This window comes from Delphinus delphis, chromosome 3, assembly GCF_949987515.2.
Source record: "Delphinus delphis chromosome 3, mDelDel1.2, whole genome shotgun sequence".
Lineage (NCBI taxonomy): Eukaryota > Metazoa > Chordata > Mammalia > Artiodactyla > Delphinidae > Delphinus > Delphinus delphis.
In genome coordinates, this window is record NC_082685.1 from 77856343 (window position 1) to 77877817 (window position 21475).

At 43.9% G+C, this 21475-nt stretch overlaps 1 protein-coding gene across 1 annotated transcript in view; it reads left to right on the forward strand.

Annotated features, from left to right (window-relative positions):
- SEMA6A (semaphorin 6A) overlaps window positions 1-21475 on the forward strand; it is a 126215-nt gene that overhangs the window by 49586 nt on the left and 55154 nt on the right. Inside the window, exons 2-3 of the mRNA XM_060008985.1 lie at window positions 16497-16634; window positions 18813-18930. Coding sequence (XP_059864968.1) covers window positions 16535-16634; window positions 18813-18930 — 218 coding nt within the window. The 5' untranslated portion in view covers window positions 16497-16534. The remainder of the gene's footprint in view (window positions 1-16496; window positions 16635-18812; window positions 18931-21475) is intronic.

A 21475-nucleotide genomic window follows, 5' to 3' on the forward strand; every position in this document is an offset into this window, starting at 1 on the left:
CTAGTCAGTGACCTCTGTTCTCTGGGAGAAGTCATTCTGGGAGAGACTAAGGTGACCATTCCCAGAAGAGAACACTCATTCCACTTCTAAAAAGTTGGGCATCCTTTGGGCATGCTTCAGAAGCAGCCTTTGGCCTTCCTTTGCCATGGGACATGAACGCCAAGAAAGGGCAATGGTGCCAAAGAACATGGGGGCAGGAGCCTGCCCAGATATGAACGTGCAGGGGGAGGAAAAGTAAGTTCCCATACACAGCCCTGTACTCTTCCTTATGGAAAATAAAATTTTAAATATGAAGGGGTTTTGCTTTGAGCTCATCTGATTCTTTGTATTTGACTTCATTATGTCCTGCTTTTCTGAGTTGGTTACATTTTTATTTGAAAATTTATTTGAAAGCTAATAAATTAGGCAGCCACTCGTATGGTACACAGGCGGGTTTATGGTGTTGTGAAAACTACCAGCCACCGTGTATCTCCATCTGGGTCACAGATGAAGTTACCACTACTGACACTACAATGCCTATAAACGTCCCTCACCCTCATCCTGTATTGCAGCATATGACCACTGGCTGAGCATACTGTGAGGGGACGGGATCCTGGGAAAAACTGTGGGAATTGGCAGGTAGCAGCAGGCCTGCGTTCCGGGTCTGCCTCTGGAGACACAGATTTAAAAAAATAACTTGTTTCGTTCCAAAAATGAAACACATACATAAGAAAAAAATTCCAAAAAACATAAAAGGGTACAGCATAAAAAGTGAGTTTCTCTCCCACATCTGACCTCCAGTCCTTCTCCCTCAGAGACAGCCACTATTAGTAGTTGCATATGTAACAGAACTGCAACGTTCACAATTCAAAAAAGTCAGTCAGTCCTGACTTGTGTTTCAATTTTCATTTAAAAATCTGCCTCTTTTCAAATCACTGTAGAACTCAATGCACTGATATTTAAAAATACTCAAAGCCACTTGGATCAATATCAACAAATATTTAACAAGTGCCTTCAGTGTACAAAATGTTGTCTGAGCAAGCCATTTCTAATGCGAATTTCACACGTATATATTTCATTTTTCTGGTGTATAATCAACAGATCTAATTGAATGTCTTTGTTCTACATCCTTTTCTCAGAAACAAAGATCATCTCTTCCTTGCCCCCCACCTCCACCCGCTCATTTGTCTTCTCATCCTTTCACAATTCTCTAATTCGAGATCTGTTTTAAGCCCGCACATCTGGGTGGGTGGTACGTTCTGGCCAGAGTACTATCTCGCATACCTTCTCCAGATGGATTGGCTTAAGGGTCTCATATTCCCCAAAGAAATAAAATTTCTCTGAGTTGCAGAAAAAGAGGAACTGCAGTGTTTTCTGCTTGAAGACACGGATGTGTGGAAGGATGAGAGACGGTCCATGACAGAGCTGACATCCGCACCCACATCTTGTCTTCAACCCCACTCTGCGCCCCACTGAAGCGTTCTGCGCTGATTGCAGATGAGAGGCCCATAGCCCTCTCCAACTCCAGCCAGCAACATCTGTACGTCTTCTCTCCGGCTGGCTGGCCCAGCTGCTCTGGTGTCGGGAGAAAGTTATGAGTCACTGGTAAGGGATGTGAGACAAGAGTGGAGTTAAATCATCTCCTGGGGTCTGTATGTCATTGGCAATTGAGCCTTAGTAACAAGCCAGTGGATGACATGCATCCCCAGGAAGGCCACACACCAGAGCTTAACTCTGTATCCCACACTTCAAGACCTTCCGTAAGCCTTGCAGAGACGGGAAGAGGCAGGGCAGTATGGACACGGTATGCTCCCAACCCAGAAGGCCTCTGATTATTGCCAGTAATGCTCAGCAGGTTATGACCATCTCTCTCCTTGCATGTACTTTTTTGGCTACTGACCTAGAGCCTCTACAGGCTGGTCAAACTGGGATCTTGAATGAATGAAGCCTAGCCAAAGCCCAAGGACTTCCTCTTCGATCCTTTGACTGCAGGTACATTATTTCATCTAAAGAGACTGAGTCACCAGCAGGATTTTGCTGGACCATCTCTGGTTTCCCGCTCTAAGCAGTGCTTCCTCAGGACGTGGGGGGAGGGCTCATCAGAAGATCCAAGAATCGTAGGCAATCAGGCTCTCCACTGGGACCTTAAATGCTGTCTAGTCTAGCCCCACACCCGATGTCTGCCTCCCGTGGACAATACTCCTTCCACCCAAGCCCTCCTCTGGCCTCCCAACCCCTTACGGGGCCAGTCCAGGTTTGTGTTACTGGGACTACTAGAAAGGTCCTCCTTATTTTGAGCAGAAATTATCTCCTCATAATTTCTGCCCATTGATCTTAGTTCTACCCTCGTAACTGTCTTCCAGGTTTTTCTTCAGATATCTGAAAATACCTATCCTTGCCCCTTGCATCTCCACTTTTCTTTGCTTTTAACACTGATTCGTCAGAAATTGTTCTGATGCTCTTCCTTGGATTAACATTTATTCATTATTCAGTGAATATTTGCTGGAAGTTCACTGTTCCAGAACGTGGAGATGCAATGATTAACAAGACAAACTTGCCCGTACAAAGCTTATATTCCTAATGGAGTGGAGGGACAGACAAAAACAAATAAGAATATAAATGAAGAAACACCAATTAGGGGCAAATCCATCAGAGAAATTTAGAATAAAGTGATGAAAGAAAAGGCACTGGGCTCTTTTCAGGGTCAGGGAAGGCCTGTTCGAGGATGTGGCATTTTAAGTGAGTTCTGAAGGACAGAAGTGGGCCCGCTACGTGAAGATCGGGGTGGGGAAAGATCATTCCGCGAGGAGGGAGGGGCAAGTCCCTAAGGCAGGAATGAGAGCTCTGTGTTGGAGGAAACCCAAGCTGAGAGGCTGGAGCAGAGTGGGCAATGGTGGGATGGAACAAAATAGGGTCAGGGAGGTAGGTGAAGCCCTTTGCACCCAGGATAGAGGGTTTCAACTATGTTGTAAATGTAATAAGAAATCACTAGAGAGTTTTATGCAGGGGAGGCCATGACCTGATCTACGTTTTTAAAAGACCATCAGTTGCTGCATGGACAGTAAATGGATGGAGGGCCAAGTGGAAGTAGGGAGATTAATGAGGAAGCTACTGTAGTAGTCCAGGCAGGAGCTGATGGAGGGTCAGATGATCATAGGCAGCATGTAGAGAAGAGGAGAGGTTTGACAGGTGTTTGGGTTGTAGAATCAATGCCAGGATGTTCTCTCTCAGTCCTAGGAACTCTCGTATTTCTTTTTTTTTTTTTTTTTCCCGTACGTGGGCCTCTCACTGTTGTGGCCTCTCCTGTTGCGGAGCACAGGCTCCAGACGCGCAGGCTCAGCGGCCATGGCTCACGGGCCCGGCAGCCCCGCAGCACGTGGGATCCTCCCGGACCGGGGCACGAACCCTTGTCCCCTGCATCGGCAGGCGGATTCTCAACCACTGCGCCACCAGGGAAGCCCTCTCGTATTTCTTTACATGCTTTCTATAAACACTTTGTTAGAGCTGCTCCTGTACTATTTCCTATAGCAGTCTGGGGGCTCCTCAAGGGCAGAACCCCAAGACCGACCCATGACCTGGGTCTCCCCCACTGCCCCAGCACAGTGCTTTGCTGGCTCACATCAGACTCCTGAGTGAATGAACAGATGAGTGAATGAGTCAAGGTGAACCATCAACAAAGGCAGTTTCTTACTTTACTTTCAGTGCCTACACACTTGTAAGATATTTTCTCGCGTCTAATGTTCTTACTGGTAACTCCCAAAACATTAAAGAAATTATCCGTGATGCACAAAAGGAATGCTCCCTTGGAGTAAAAGTACTTGCAAAACATGGAAAAATTACTAATAACGACTCTCAACCTTCAAATACACCTTCTGTGTGAGGAAGGAGGAGGCATCCGTAAGTCCCTCACTTGCAGATGGGGAAGCAGTGCCCCAGTGGGGGTTATCTTGCCCTCGTGCCCTGTAGCACCATGCTCCCTCCTCACTGAAGATTCTGGAGGAGACTCAGCCTTGCTTACTCATTTTAGTGCTGCTGGAAAGGACTGATTTTTTTTTTTTTTTTTTGCGGTACGCGGGCCTCTCACTGTTGTGACCTCTCCCGTTGCAGAGCACACGCTCCAGACGCGCAGGCTCAGTGGCCATGGTTCACGGGCCCAGCCGCTCCGCGGCATGTGGGATCTTCCCGGACCGGGGCACGAACCCGTGTCCCCTGCATCGGCAGGCGGACTCCCAACCACTGCGCCAGCAGGGAAGCCCAGGACTGATTATTAAACAGATATTCGAGGAGCACGTCTGCCTATTCTTGCCTAACACTTCAGAATGACTTTTCTGTTTTTACTCTTTGGAGAGGTGAAGGCTCTGTGAACTGCACAGGAAGAATATTGCTACTTGAGTAGAACATAATTCTGCCATAGTCTTTTAGTTACTCAGAGTGCAGCGGGGCAATCTCCCCTTCAGGAAGAAGTTCCCGTATTATCCCCTCTCCATGTGTTCCACAGCTGTGTTTTTTCCATCTCACGGCTCAGCCCTTTAGAATCCTCACCAGTGAAAGCCTGGGTGACCCAGATGGACCTCTGTGCTTTCCAGTAACCAGGCGATGAGCTTTCAGAGCCATTTATGCACTTCCTGCACCTCCACTTCCTCCCCGGAAAGGTGAGCCTGTGCCTGCAGGGCTCCTGGGGTGACAGCTGCCCAGGCACGCCTGCTGGGCTGGGCACAGGTCACACACTCACTTTCTCTCTGATTTATCGTGTCCCCTTTGTCTAACCCTCAGCACTTTAATTTGGTTTCTGCCTGTCACACTCAAGCTTATTGAATAATTTCACTTTTCCTCCTGATTCTGGACTCTCTCACAGAAATGGTAATTATACTGATCGTCTGCCGTGCTATTAATTACAGGAATGGTGGTTTATTTATTTATTTATTTTTAGATTCGGAGGCTAATTGCTGACGGCCATGTGCTGTCTTCCCTCCAGATAATCTAGACTGCAGCGATTAACCTGGTGTCCAGGTTATCTGCTATTAACCATTTGCCTCCATTTTATCCCAGAGTTAGGACTGATGACCATCGTGCCTGATGCCCCCTACCCCTTTAGTAAGGAAGAAAGGAGGGGGACAGTTTGTGGAAGAGCCCCTCAGACAGGAAGGGAAGAGAGTATGCCTTCCTCCTCAGCCACTCCACCCGCCCAAGGTAATAGCTGTCCTCCCGAAATATTCTTGAAATTCAAATTCTTCACGGTATTACTTAATCCTTCAACCTACTGGTGTTGTCCATGGAAAGAAAATCGCAGGTGACTGAAAATTAAAGGCAGGTACATATAACAAAGCAAAGGGCTGACACTGCCAGCCTGCAGTTCCCTCTGATTATAGCGACTAGAGAAAGCCATTACCAGGGTCATTCCATGGGCGAGAGAGAGTACAGGCTGCAGACCTTATGGACATTCCTTTGGAGAAACCACCACCAACTGCACAAAAAAGCCTGGTGAAGTCTTATCCATTTAACCCAGAGAGAGGAAGGAGTGCTGAACTGCCTGTAGCTGGCTGTTCGGTGGGAGGAAAACCCTCACCCAGGAGAGGGCTGCTGCGCCTGGTGAGGCTGTCACCTTCTGCTACTGCTGGACGTCCTAGCTCACTCACGGGAGCCCTGGAGACCCTCTCTACCAAGATCACCTCTACCTTGTGAGCATCACTCATCTTGGGGAAGCCTGCACCCGTCAGTCCCTTGAATGGTTTCCGAGCCTGGGAGCCTGTCACTATGAGCACAGAATAGAGAAAATTAAGGCTAGATGACTCTGTCTGCAGTTCCTAATGTCCGAATTATTCTTGCAAGCAAAGTATAATAGGATATACGGTTTTTTTTTTTAATGAAATCAGATTACATTTTTTTAATTCTGTGAGAATCTCACAATACACCAAGGGTAATTAGAGAGCTGCTGGGCTTAGCAAAACCAGTGTTGGGGATTCTGCTCTAACGGATCTCCTCTTCCCTCATTTGTTTTTTATCCTTGTTTTTTAATCTCTTCAGGGACAAGTCTCTTTTTCAAAACCTTTCGAACAGATGTGCTTCAGAATTTAAAATTTTTCAGATTTTAGAAAGGTAACATGGGACGTATCTCCCAGCGTGGGCAACATCCAGTAATCAAACCCATTAATGTTTTTGCAGTGAAATGTACAAATATTTATCCTAAGAGGGATAAAGTGTCACGCCACTGTAGGTCAAGTTCTGTTGCCCATTGAAAAGGAAAAAACTCTTGGTTTTCGGGGTGGGGCGGGAGATTGTTCTCGTTTTTAATTGCAAATGAGGGATTGTGTACCTGTATTTCAGAGGGCAACTTGCTTGTTTTTCTTTAAACTAAAGGAGAAGTGAGGCATTTTAAAAAACAGCTACTGGGCTTCCCTGGTGGCGCAGTGGTTGAGAATCTACCTGCCAATGCAGGGGACACGGGTTCGAGCCCTGCTCTGGGAAGATCCCACATGCCGCGGAGCAACTAGGTCCGTGAGCCACGATTACTGAGCCTGCGCGTCTGGAGCCTGTGCTCTGCAACAAGAGAGGCCGCGATAGTCAGAGGCCCGCGCACCGCGATGAAGAGTGGCCCCCGCTTGCCACAACTAGAGAAAGCCCTCGCACAGAAACGAAGACCCAACACAGCCATAAATAAATAAATAAATAAAATTAAAAAAAAACAAAAAACCAGCTACTACCACCAAAATAGTTCACCTGTGTGCTGACCACCTTCATCTCAGTGGATGGGGTTCAAATGTTTCTGTGCAGTGACCTTTAAGTCACCTATGTGCGGAATCAAGTCACCAAGCGGTAGAGATATTTAAACAAACCCATAATTTCCTGGAGCTTACTCTCATTGGCCTTAAGGAAGCATATTTTCAGGATGTTTGGAAATAGCTAGTAATTTCGAGGGTAAGATTTCACACTAAAAACAAATGAACACTTTAGGGAATGGGTAACTAGTAAATAGTGCTTTCTCCACCCCAATTCAAACTGATACTGCTCTAAGTAAATCAAGCCAGACTAATGAGTCCATTTTATGTGTAGAGAACATGAACAAAGCCAATAAAGAAATCATTAATTCCAGAAAGATGTAGTGCTATCCACCAGATGCAATAATAAACTGAAATAGGTTTAAATGTATGGCTTTGCAGTTTCCCAGCAGTTTACTGGGACACAAAGTGGACTTTTTTTTCCTTTCAATAAATGAAATGAATTTCCTAAAGAATATAAGAAAATTGTGGAAATTCAAGAGACAATAGTTCCATCTCATTTCTGTTCTGGGTGTGTCTAGACATACAGAAACATACAGATAGTCCACTGTGTTTGTAGATCTTCTGCTGGTGATAAGTACCAGTCAGCAGTATCATGCTTTGTTATGGAACAGATCCTGAAATGATATTATGTCTCTCTCTATATACAATCAGAAGCTTGTAGTCAAATATAAAGTCTATTTTTGGCTTTCAAGGTACTGGGAGAGCATCAGAGGTCACAGAGAAAGACAAGCAATACAGTGAAAGATGGCATGCGGTAAACACCAGAGAAACGGATTCAAAAAGTTTAGCTCAAGGAAATGTTTTTCACTCCCTGATCTTGAGACTTTTTACCAAAAAAGCAGTAAGAATTTGTAGCGTTCTGTTAAAGTTTCAATCATCCATGCTTGGTGATACTGTTATTTGGGACTGTTATTCAGGAGAGACGTACAGGTTGTTTTTAATTCTCTCCAAGTCATGTCTGAAGTTGACCTCCCCTTCAAAACCAGGAAGGGTCAGCCACCTGAGCCTGAGAGATATGGCTGGGAGACTGCCGTAGCCACCTGAACCTGAGAGATATGGCTGGGAGATTCTGTTTTCTGTAAACCACACTGACAGCAAACAGAGGAGAAATTACGAGGGGGAGTCATCTTGGCAAGGGGCAGCCATTGCTCTGCTTCGGTTTAAACCAGCTCAGGATTTTGACAAAGGTTCATGGAAAACTCCAGTCGCTAATATCCCTAGTTTGTTCCCTTAAAAGTTGCTCTGCAAGTAACTTTCTAAGGGCTGGTAAGAAGTGCCTTCAGCTTAGGCATATTATGTTTGCCCTCTTTCATCTTTAATGAAATTACAAATGTACAGAAAGCTAGGGAGAATAATGTGACAATAACTCAAAGAATAAATACCAATATTCCCAGCTGTTACCTCAGACTTCTCCTCCCTACACTACTACTTCTTCTTCTGTCATATTCTTAGAAGAAAAAAGTCATCAGATACCATCTTTATTCTGAGTTATATTCTTTAAACCACACTTTGGGTGAAGTGAAAAAACATCCATCCATTACTTGAGACAAATATTTGAAACTCCTTAATCAAAGAGGGAAATGGTCCAGTTTGAAAGTGTCTGAAGTCCAACCAGCACGGAGTTGTCCGTTTCAATGCCCTGCTCTCCAGATCTGGTCCTTCTACCCGATATGTCCCCCCAGCTGCCTCTCCTCTAACCGCCCCAGTCCTCGGTGAACAATCCCGCAACCTGCCAAGGCTTCCTCCAAACAGAGGCCTTCGCTGAGCTTCCCACCTGCGTCCCTCTGCAACACGTTCACCCTCCAGATAGTATTCTCCCCAACAGAACTTTCATTTCTTTTGGAAAAATTATTGTTTGTGTGTTCTATTTTTGGTCAATGATCTGGAACTGTCAGGCCCACCTACTAAACAGCAAGGTCCTAGAGGGTAAGGGATCTATTTTTTCCATCTCTGTCTCAGCACCTAGCACAGGAGCCTGGCTCCCAGCAGAAAGCAGGGAATCAGTGAGAGGGAAAGCAAGCGATGGAAGTAATGAACACCAGGCAGCAAGCCAAGGAGAAATGAATGAGTCTTGGCTTCCTTTCTGAAAGCTGCGTAATGTAGGGACAGAGCTCGGTGCTGGAGCCAGGAGTCCTCAGTGGCGGCTCAGCTTGGCCACTTTTGAGCTGCACCACATTTGGCAAATGATCTCACTTCTCAGGGCCTCAGTTTCCTTAACAGCAGAACAAAGCGGGTATTTGTTTCTGTCTCTGGAGCATATGTTTAAGGTCAGCGCTATTGTAAAAGTTGAGAAAGATGGAGATGGCAAAAAGCTGAGGTGTGACATGGGTAAACATGCTGGCGACTGTGGCAACTTTTTGAGATCAAGGTGGTTTTCCACAGGATATTCTGCACAGATTGCTGAGATCACGCCTAGAACTGCAGAGCCCTAATGAGTCATGAGACTGTACCTGAAACATCCAAGCAAAGTGCCTTAAATGCACTGTCTCAAGCATTTACGGGATAGGGAGAGCATTGGTAGGAAGAAAGAAAACGATCATAACAAAGGATCACCTGAAAGACAAGACTCGCCTTCTCTCCTCAAAAGATCATAGGTTTACAACCAACTTTTATTTTCCTAAAAAAGAAAATTTTTTTCTAAAAAGACTTCTGAATTCACAGCTGTTTTCTCTCCCCTTTGTGACAGTGGTTTCAGATCAAATTGGAACATCTATTATACACAGTCGATATTTATTATTATACTCCACTGAATGCCATCATCCTTCTCCAAAATGTGTTGGAGTTAGGTCTGTGGCATTTCCCTTTCCTCTGAAATGGGAGCTTATATGTCTCTGTTAATGGCTGAGGAGAACATAAAGATCAAATGCTTTATTAAAAGGTTAGAGCTGTTTTTCTCATTTGCATAAAACTTATACCTTAATGCAGTGTCACCAAACAGGTGGCCAGCGTGACCCCTGAAGACTGGGTACAGTGGACATTTCAACCAGGATCAACGGGCCCAAGTTGTTCCTAACTCCATCTGGGAGGAGTCCTTCTGTGGCCTGGCCGTGTTTGCCGTGGACAGCAGCATCCTCGTCATGCTGCAGCCCTTGAAACAGGGCAGTCCAGGCCAGTGAAGGAAACCTGCTGTTTGAACACTCCTTGATTCCTGAACTGTCCCTCTGGTGCAGGAATAACCAGCCGTCTTCAGCATTCAGCAAGCTGGGTTTTCTGCACCAACGTCTGCTCTCCCACCTCTCTCTGGGCAGAGGTTCCCTACTCGGATTTGAGAGGTACCCAAATCTGTTTATCCTCTCAGCTCCTGAAACAGGCAACTTTGATTTTATCCTTCATAACAGACGTTGTTCTCTTTGGTGTATTTATTTTAAAACATCACTCTTGAGGGGGCTGCAAGCAGGCACGTGGTTCCACTTAACCCAGTGGTGTCACGAGACAATCAATTCCTCCTAAAACCGTGGTTGAAAAGCATTTGCATCTTTCTGTCACCTTAAGCCTGCAATCGCAGGGCCACCAAGTGGAATGAGCCTTCGCATGCCTACACATTTGCAAGCGACTATGCACTCCTTTAATAGATTTATTATTACTGAAGCCATTAGGGACCTTCAGCCACTCTGTCCACGGAAGCATAGATGCATCAACCTATACTCAACTATGATCTTAAGTGCAGTTTCCATTTATGCCAGCCTCTCTCTCTTCCCAGCCTTCCTTCTGTTCCCCTTTCCCTGACATTCTGGGAAGGACATCCACTGTGGCATCACATAGCCCTGGCTTGGCCACCTGGCCTTCTGTTTTTACTGATGTGCTATAGATATTGACTGGACATGTTACTTAACCTCTGTGAGCCTCAGTTTCCTTGTGTGCACAATGGAGAGGATAAGGCCTGTCTCTGGATGGCTGTCATATTTAAATAGAATAACACACACGTGTATGTCATACGTAGAAGGTGCTCAGTAAACTTTCACTTCCACCCCACCCTTTCACCGATGTCCACACTGATCTTTTCCTTTGCACCTGTGCGAGTGCTGTGATTCACATTTTTTTAAATCACACAACACGAGCTGTGCCATCCTGAGACAGACTCTCCTGCCTCTCCCAGACACCCACCTCCAGAGCTGGGAAGCGTAGGGGCCGGCAAGGAGAAGAAGAAGAGAGCTGCTTCTCCTGCTGAAGACACAGAACCCCAGCTGCTACTCTGAGAATTTAAGGAATTCCAAGAGAAACTATTCAAATAAGGCAGTTTTTAGTATCTCAACTGAAGAATAAACAGACATTTATGGAGGACTACCATTTTTACGTGCAGTATCTCACAGCTAATCTTGAGACGCTATTTTTCCCCACTCTGAAGTTGAGGAAACTGAGGCTCAGAGATCTTCCGCATCTTGCCAGAGGTCCCAGCTAATAAGTGGAGCAGAGGCATTCAAATCCTGTGTTTTTACCCTCTGCTCCCGCTGCCTCCCTGTACGATTAGCGATCGTTTGATTTCTCGGAAAAGCTTTTACGCCAGTTTCAAGTCAGATTTTTAAAGATACTCCCGTTGTGAAAACAAAGATGATGATGGATGAGGTCAGAAGGCTGGAGCAATAAAAATGAAAACGTTATCTTAGCGTAAAACCCGACTAAACTCCGAATATGATTCAGCGGTAATAACGCTCGTTCTCTTTGGCCAGGGTGGAACTACTTAATGGACTTGAACTTTGTCCTGATGTTGAAACTAGACAGAGTCACAGTTCTTTGCTCCAGCCTGACTAACTTCCTACAACTTGTGTGCTCTGCCTATTGCAGTCCCCCAAGAGCAAAGTTGAAGAGAACCTGTTCCATCCCTCCTGTTTGCCACACGCAGTACCACACAGTGACACACTGATGGCTCCTTGAGTTTCCAAACCACATGCAGTTTAGGGGCAACCAGGAAAGGGTACAGAAAAAACCCAGCCCTGTTCTCTTTGGAAAGATCACTGCCCAAGTGCACAGAGCTTGTCCTGCCCCCGCCCTGCCATCATCTCAGAGGGTGGCGGACAGAACCGCCACCAGAGCCCAACCGCATCTCCCGCTGTCTCGAGCTCCAGTACCCCACCCTGCGTCGATGCCTACTCCTCCCGTCCCAGCCCCACACCTCCAGAAGGTGTCCGTGGCCTTGCAGTGTCCGAGCTCAGGGTCACTTCATGTACTATCCTCCTGAGTCACCATCTGGTACCCAATCCTTTCTTCACTAGGGCAGAATCGCCTAGAATTGTACAGTCTCAGAGTCCAGAGGAGTTTGATAGGCCATTATATTTTATATCCTTTCATTTTACTGGTGAGGATGCTAGGAGCCAGTGCAGCTACGAGACTGACCCAGGGTCACACCTTCCATCTATTAATGACGGCATGAATTAATGATTATCTCTGAAACTTCCTATTATGTCAGTAGAAAATGTGCTTTTTAAAAGAAGCATGGCAGCAAATAATTTTCCCCACAGAAAAAGAGAAGCGCCACTACCATGATTCCATCTCCATTTCTAGGCCACACTTAGAGTTGCCATCAAGAGCACTTTGCATTTGCAAGTTTCCAGATAAATTATTTTTCTCATCATTACCACTTACTATTAAAATGTTCATTGGATACCAACATTCTGGAAGAATGGTTGTACCAAATCAGATACAAGCTATATCCGTACAGCCAAGTCCAAGTGCAAGTACACTGATGCATTGTCTGCTGCAGTTGGACACACAGAGGGTATGTGGGGCAGCCCAACTGGGTCTTTAAAACAAGCAATGTTCATTCACTTGTGTGTACAGACAATAACTGGGACTTCTATCTACCCCTCATACCCTTGTCGTAGTATAGAAGTCATTGTGTCTGGGACTTCCCTGGTTGCTCAGTGGTTAAGAATCTGCCTGCCAATGCAAGAGACACAGGTTCGAGCCCTGGTCCAGGAAGATCCCACATGCCGCGGAGAAACTAAGCCCATGCGCCGCAACTACTGAGCCTGCGCTCTAGAGCCCGCAAGCCACAACTACTGAAGCCTGCATGCCACAACTACTGAAGCCCGCGCACCTAGAACCTGCGCTCCGCAAGAAGGGAAGCCACGGCAATGAGACGCCCGCGCACTGCAATGAAGAGTAGCCCCCACTCACCGCAACTAGAGAAAGCCTGCGCGCAGCAGCAAAGACCCAACACAGCTAAAAAGAAATGAAAAAAAAAAGAAGTCATTGTGTCAGCAGAGCATAAAGCAAAGGGGATGTCACGAGAACCAGAAATGATTATGAAGTCAGATAATCAGGTCACAAATGGCCACATCTTACTTCTGATTAATCAGGTTAATTTCACAAGAGCCACTACTACCGAGAAGCCATGACAAACCCACCTGGCCAGAGTACGCCTCACACTTCCCCAATACTAGTTCTAATCCTCTGCCCACTACTCCCCAAATCCTGCCCCAGAAAATTGTACTTGGGCTCACAAACTGGTAGGACTTGGCCAAAGGTGACTCACAGAGAAGAAAAAACTAAGTTAGGTGCCAACATTTAGAGAAAAAAAAAAAAATAAGAGGTTTAACATACAACTCCAGATTTCTGGCTTCTTAAGAAATAAAAATAAAAATCAGAGATCTGGCTTTGCGGGCCAACACTGCACAGGGCCTGCACTTCAGAGCTGAACAGCAGGTGCCCAGAGTAGAGGGGCTGGCCCTCCCCCAGTGGAAACATTCCCACCATTGTCTTAGGAAGCCTTTTTTACCCATTAACCTCACCTGCCTGTTCTTAAGGTTTTCCAGTGAATTTTCTGGGGTGGAGAAGAATAGGCATATCACTTTTTAGTGATGGTGTATTTTACAGAGGTCATTTCTCCTCAGGCTAAGAGTTATGGGAGGCTGAAACAATTTAGATGGACAATTCAGGCATAATGAGCTTCTTTTTGAAGTAAACGTTTTTGTTTAGAATCCTCATGTTGACAGTCTTCCCATGATCTAATTTTCTGGGTAGCTGATTAAGTCTAAGTCATTTTTAGCCTCTACAAGCACAGTCACAAAGAGAGAAATCGACAAGTGTCTGCAGATGCCTATAACTGTGCTATATGTGGGTACCGCTTTACAAAGTTTCAAGATCGCTTCAACCACCTCGTAGCGGCAGCCCAGCTAGCTCCAGATTTTGAACGCAGTGGAAAGTTCTTGTTTGTTTTTGTTCTGCTGGGCTAGCGCACGTCTGCGTGCTAAGGTCTTAGCAGGGAGACTCAGCCCCTGTTCAGCAGGATGGAAAATGACAATGTGATTGATTGGGATCTCGCCACAAAGTAATCATTTCAACAGGAAAATATACTGTCTACATATTTACAAGGGTTAGAGCCCAAAGTTGTGTAGGAAGGGAATAATACATCAAAACCTCAGCTGAAGAAAATTATAAAGCGTTCGTATGGAATGGCCAAGATGAACCGGGACTGCCAGAACACTTTCACCCACATGATGTACATGTTAACAACCTGATGATACGATGACAGGAAGACACATAAAACAGATATTTTTCCTGGCAGAGAGCCCTTCTGTAAACCTGGAGATATTTAAATAACCCATCTTAGCCATGATCCTGGCTAGGATGAGGATTGAAAAAAAGCCATTGGATTGCATAACAGATTTCTTATGCATGCATTGCTCTTCCTGCCAGCTTCTGGGTTGAGAATGTTGCATCAATCCATGCAATCTTAAGATGGAAAAAATTAAAACTGGGAGACAGACTAAAATAGCAGGACTCTGTCTCGTTAGCTTTAGGACATCTGTACAAAGATGAATGCAGTTATGGGAGGATACAGACTCCTTTGTCATGTCAAGAAAAATGAATCTTTAAAAGTATACCTGTATTCCCAAAGATTTCTAACGGAATGAGGATCAGCCTTTTGAGTCTCCATTATTCTTCCACGGCGTGCTGCAAACTCTCTGAGGTAATAGGCTTCTGTATAATACTATAATACTGCTCTTGAGCCCTCGGTAAATGTTGCCACTTCCTCTTCCCCGTATACTTTCTGACTGGTGGCTGGTTTATGTTTTACTCTTTTTTTTTTTTTTAAATGTTTTACTTGCTCTTGTGACTGATTTCTCGCCTTTAGTGTTACACTGAACAGAAGCTACGACAAGCAAAATCAGGGCACCACAGAGCTTCTTCCCTTTGGTTTTAGATTCTCCAGAATAGGAAGAACTAGCAAATGAATGAATGGACCGGTGCTTTTCACCTGTCTGTAAATACATGTTCGTGTCTCTTGGTTATGGACCGCCCTTGTGAACAAGTAATTATTTAAAGTTTAATTTTCATCTACACATCAGAGATGGAGATATGGAATTGCTCAGGCTTTTCTCTCAACCTCTCTCCCTCTTTGATTTTCAAGATAAAGCAAATTAATTAATGTGCACTTTTCGACTGAAGAAATGATTAAGACCCAGCTGTGTCTGTGAAATTATCAGTTGGGATGCAACACTCGGGACTTGTTAATGCTTTTTTTGGCAACGAAGAAGAAAGACACAGGTATCTCATATTAAGTGTGTTCTAAAAAGCATAAGTTAGCAGTTTGTTTGCCAGATTAACTTTCAAAGACATCTAAGTTACTAAGTTTGACTTTATTACACACCAATCTTAAATGATTGATGTACTACTGTGAAATAGCTTTGCTCAAAACAAGACCTTTGGCAGTCTACTTCAAAGGCTTTACTAAGATAAAAAGATAGCCCCATTTTACATTAATTTCCCTGATAGATCAACACTTATTTGAAATATGCCTGAGAATTATGCAATATGTACTGTCTTACGAGTTTCCTTTCACTGTATCCAGCAGCCCCATATGGGAATGTTTCTACTTCTAAGATTTAGAAGAATTTTTTCTACACACGAAGAGCATCTTTAAGAAAATGCAGATGGGTAAAACAGTATATTGGCATTTTTATTCACTACTGTTTCATTGCAGGGTAGTATCTGACACTAAAATATACAGAGATATGTTTAAAAATCAACAATACTATTTCAGGATGTGGTTTCAGGTGCTCCCTATAACATTCTCCACAGAGTCTGAAAGGATCCATTTATTTCTTTTTGAACGTAGATTCTGTGATTTTACTTATGTCTAAGGTCACTACAGAATTACTACAGAATTACATAAATGAGTGAAAATCTCAACTAAGGGGTCAAGCAGGTAATGGAAATCAGTGAACTGGGCCAGTAGAGTGGGGACGGGGGTTGGTGAATGGGAGCATGGTGCTTGAAGGGAACTGACATTTAGGTCATGATATCAGATATTTAATTTTTCAATATTGGGCAACTACTTCAAAATTGTGGAAGATTCTGGGCTGCCCAAACAACTCATGTCTGGGGATGGCATGCTGCTATAAACCTGCTGAGAAGAAAAAAGATGTATTTACCTTAAAAAAAAAAAAAAAGCTTTCTAAATCATCCACATTTTGTGGAATGCTATTTCGTAACTGTGAAATAGCCACCCACAATGGCCTAACACCGACTCAGGACAAAGCAGTTAAGGCTCTGAGTTACTTGTTTGGTAGAAGCTTTGCAAAAGGGCCCAGATGCATGGGGAAGGAGGCTGCAGTGGGTAATGGACACGGGTTCCTTATGCAAAACACTGTCATCGGTGAATTCACAGTGGAAGAGACAGGAAACTGGAGCCCCTTTCTCTAAAATTTATCTTCAAGCCCGTTTCATTTTATGGAGTGGAATAAAGCTGACTTGTAAAAGAAAGAAAAAAAAAATCCCTTCTTTGCTCTTTGGCAGGGTGAAGTAGAGAAATAAAGTCTCCCCGCTGAACTACTATGAGGTCAGAAGCCTTGCTGCTATATTTCACACTGCTACACTTCGCTGGGGCTGCTTTCCCAGAAGATTCTGAGCCAATCAGTATTTCGCATGGCAACTGTAAGTATCCACAATCTCACTCTCACTCTCACTCTCTCCCTCTGTGGGCACTTGAGCCTGCGTCAACAGGCAAAACATACAAATTAAACACTTCATGAAACAGGAAACTTGTTAGTCACTTTAACTTGTGTGGATGGCAGAGGTAGATAACTCAAGTCTAGCCAAAATTGGTGGGATGACTGTTCTGTAACTCCAATAAACGTGGTTGTGAGGATTTGAGACATCCCTCGATACCTCCGATGAAGTCTCAGTTACTACAAGGAGGCTGTGATCATGCCTGGAAACCAGCTATGGGAGAACATCACCGTCATCTGGGTGTTGCCAGTACTCCACATTTTCATAAGTAATTACGACAGAGGCATTGTTACAAGATAACAGAAAAGAAGACTGTTTTTGAGTACTTCAGAGACAAAAATGAACTTTTGTTTAGACTTAGAAGTTTCATCATTGCTAGATTTGGATAGAGAGATTCTGAATTCATAGTAGACTGACTTTTACTGCTTATAACTTTCTTTTGATCTCTGCTTCATTGTCAAGGGTAGAAAGCAACATGATGAAAAAGTCAGTTTCCTCTTCAAAAAGAGGAAAGTTCTACCTGTGTGTGGGATGAAATAGACAATTACTTTTTTTTTTCCTTCTCTCCAAAAGATAAAATATTTTGTCACAGTAAAAGTGAAAGCATTTTACCCAAATATCTATCTTCACAGTAATAATCTCCAAACACTGAAGGAACCTTAAAAAAGTATTTGACAGTAATACTAGGATACTAAAGAGATCTACCCAGCTTTCTGCTGGACGGTCTAGGTTGTAAAAGGAAATAATTTTATATGAAGGGGAGGTGTCAAGCCTTGACAGCTTTGAGAACAAAAGTCAGGGTATGACTAAGGACCAAACTGTGTAGTTTGAGACCATCATTCTTGAAGTGGCAGAGTCCACCTAACTTAAGGTACCAAACCTTAATAAGCATTTATTTATGTCCATTTGAGGCAGGTATTCTATCTTTGGTGCCCCTGTACTGAAGAGACCCCGGGCCCAAATGTGCTGCTTCAGTGGACAGTCAAATCTTTGATAGGAGAGAGACATGAGTTGTTTTAGCAACCTCCCTGATCAGTGGGTTAATGAAATTTCAGAGCAGTGAGGAAAAAGCACAAGACAATCCCATACTAAGCTTGCTTGTGAGTGAAATATACTGAGGCTCTCTAGTAAGAGTGAGTCATGCTCAGATGCTACAGGGGTTTAAGGTGTAGGGGTCTGAGCATACATCTGTGAATGGATTACAAGTCATTATTTCCACCCCTCTCACCCCCAAAACAACTGCCTTTTAAGTGTGACTCATCTCTCTTTTCTCCTTAGTTTCTCTGGAGGATTGCCAGTGCTCTGGAGATTGTAGGTTTAAAGGCAGAGAGATTTTTGAGGTGTAGGTATTTCCAAAGGTCAAATATTATGACAAATTGCCCACTCTCAGCTAAAGGGGAATTGCAGAAAAGGAGAAATACGCTCACTGACTCTCCAGGTCAGGGAAAATTCCAGATCACCCGACTGGCTACACTCAGTTTGACCCTGTCCTGTCAAAGCCCCCATTTCTGTGAGATTAGCCAATTGCTTAACTCAAGAGCGAACTTCCCACAGTTCCTAGAATGCCAACCAACCTAGCGGGGCTGCCTTCAATAGTAGATTATTCCAACTGGACGCCTGTGGAGACTGTATTTTTCTTCTGGCTCCTGGATGAGGGCTCTTGCCTCCAGACCACATTGCCTTTGTGGTGATTGATGGGAAGGCTGCTTTGAAATAGTTTTGTCCGGAGACAAGATCTTTGGCAGACTGCCCCTCGGGCCTTAGCACTCTAAAGATGAAAAGAAAACTGTGGATGAAAAGAGCACCTTCATGTAAAGGGTTCACTGGCAAGTTTAACCCCCAGAAAGAAGGACAAGTCAGAAAGAGTGACACTTAGAAATCTAAGCCCAGTCTTATTAGCATCAGGAAATGAAACTGTAACTTGATTATCCTTAAAGAGGACTCTTCTATCACAGCATTTCCTAAAATAACAGACTGGAAAATGGTGGCCCGGTTGGACTTAAATATGGTTTTGTTTTGTGGCTGCCCCCCTCCTCTCCCTGCCCTGTCAACTCTTGGCTTCATTTCCTTTCCCCTCTCTTGCCCCATGTCCTCTTTTCACAGATACAAAACAGTATCCGGTGTTTGTGGGCCACAAGCCAGGACGGAACACCACACAGAGGCATAGACTGGACATCCAGATGATCATGATCATGAACAGAACCCTCTACATTGCTGCTAGGTGAGCCACCTTTTCCTCACGTTTGCCTTCAGAGCAAGCCAAGGGTCCTAATACCTAAATGTCCCCGCTATGCATCGTTTTAAAGATCCCCAACAGAGTGTTCTTTAATTTAAAGTCTACTTTAGTTTGTCAAGCAGTCATGCTTTCAAGATTTTCTGTGTCTGCTTAACTTTATTATGTGGATTTGGGTAGAAATAATGGCATATTCTGGAGCTTAGACTCAAATAATCCACTGTTTATCTTGAACATCGTATATATATACAAATATTTGCTCAAGCACAGAGTAAAGTGCTTCTCTCCTTGATACTTACTAAATTAAGTTGAATGTGTAAACATGTATCGATTTAAGTTCAATGAGTGTGTGGGTGTGTGTATATTAATCTTGTGTTTTTGCAGCTAATGTATAGTATATATCATTACTTTAGCAGTAGCCATCCATTTTAGAAGATTTTGATTTGGATCTAGTTAAGAAAACACTTATCCACTAGGGACATGTCATTTAAACAGACCATGTCTTAAGGCTGCATGGCATGGTAAGAATACTGCCCAGACAGGAATTACATGCATTAGGCTTTTGTTTCACCTCTAATCTTAATTCACCTGGACCACAGCTTCTCTGGCTGTGTAAGTGTCCTCTGTTAAATGAGAGACTAGATTAGATGATCTTAATGAAGTCCTTTGGGATTCTAAAAATACATGATTTCCCATCTGGGGGTGTGTGTGCAGCTCATTCAAAATATAAAGTATAACCTGGGTCTAGCCTGATGAATCGTTTTACACTGGGAAGGAGAAATAGAGATTATGTTTGTAGTACCTGTTTGGCTGTGAGCACAGGCAACAAACAGGTAAGTAACAACACTGCTGGATTCCTTCAAAGCACTTAAATGTCCTGAAAATACAAGCTATACAACATAAAGTAAAAATCCACTGGCTGGATTAAAATATCCTACGAGTACCCTACATTTGGTCACAGGGAGCAACGCCAAAGCACTTTCTAAAATTTTTACTTCACAAATACTTATGTAGTACATATTGGTTGTATGTGCTATATAAATTGCAAATACAGTTGTAAGTCCTTTATAAATGTTAATCCATTCAATCCTGGAAAAAAACCTATGAGATGGAACTATTATCATACCCATGTCTTACAGGAGGAAACCATGTACAGAAAGGTGAAATGACTGGGTCAGAATGACAGAGGCAGGATTTGAACTGGAATGGTCTTGCTCTAGAGTCTGGGTCACTACTCCCTGTACTCCGCAGCCTACTGAGCCGTAGAAGCGGTACTATTTGTCCTGGCTGATAACCTTCTCATAGCTGTTGCCCAAGAACATGGCCATTGTAGGTATTCATTAAAAAGCAATCCAATGAGTCCTGAGTAGCCGCCTCTCTGGGAGAGTTATCAGCTCCTTCTTAAATCCCATTTTTAGTTTCCTAAATGTAGCAAGTCTGGAAGATTACATTTGTACCCAATTAGCTAAAGGATGGTCAAAACAAATGATTAAACATTGCATCTGTGAGAAATAGGTTGACTCAAGAATCTTCTATGAATTGCTCACTTTGCAACTGAGTCTTTAGGGGAAAAGAAACATTATAACAGACTGCGCTTGTGCCTGATGATTTAGCATGGGTGGGAACTGCAGGCCTCGGTGGGCACCTGAGTTAGGAGCAAGGTGCTACGCAGACTTCAAAGTAACCATTACTACAGCTTGTTAAAACCAAGACCGTTTTATCGTAACTCCCTACCCCAAGAAAAGGAGAAAGAAGAGAAGGAAAAAAAAAAAGGGAAACACATTCACTTTTTTAACACCATAAAATAGACTGTCTTTGGTTAAAGGTCAAATTTGTAACAGCCTAGCATTGACATGTTGGTTTTCACTCTACGTGCAGCCACTTCCCTTCAATATACACCCCTGGAGAAGTTCCTAAATGATTTCTGTGGTCGCTGTATTTAGGGTCCCTCCTCTCCCTTTAATTTCAGGTTTCCCAACAGTGCCCCGAGAGATCCATTCTCAGGCAGCAAGTAACACGACTTAAAGTGAAATCCTTCCCCCACGCTGAAGTCATGGCAACACAGTTCAGTGGTACTCACTGAAGGGGGGAAGAGGAAGTCCTTGGATTAAGTCAGTTTGTGTTCAAATAGCTTAATTCAGTGAGAGCAGGGTATGAACCCTGGGATGCACACACTGGTGCTGGGGAATAACCCCTGACCCTGGTCTGTGGTTTAGCATCCAGTGTCGTTCTGTTTGCTGGGCAATGTGATCTCTTGGAGATTGAAAAAGATTGCCACTGTCCAAAAGGAGATTTCATTCACAGAATTTTATAGTTAAAAGGCTCCCCCATTCTTCTAGACAATGTGTGTCAGCAATCAGAAGCCAAGTCCCATCCAGAGCCCAGGGACTGAGTGAAGCTTGATGGGAAGAAGGCTTTTCAGTTCTGCTTTATTATTATCCATTTTGTAAATTCTTCTTTTTTTGTTGTTTAATCTCTGAACTGCTAATTAACATAAACAGGCCATGCCAAAAGGGGGCAATCTAAGAGCTTT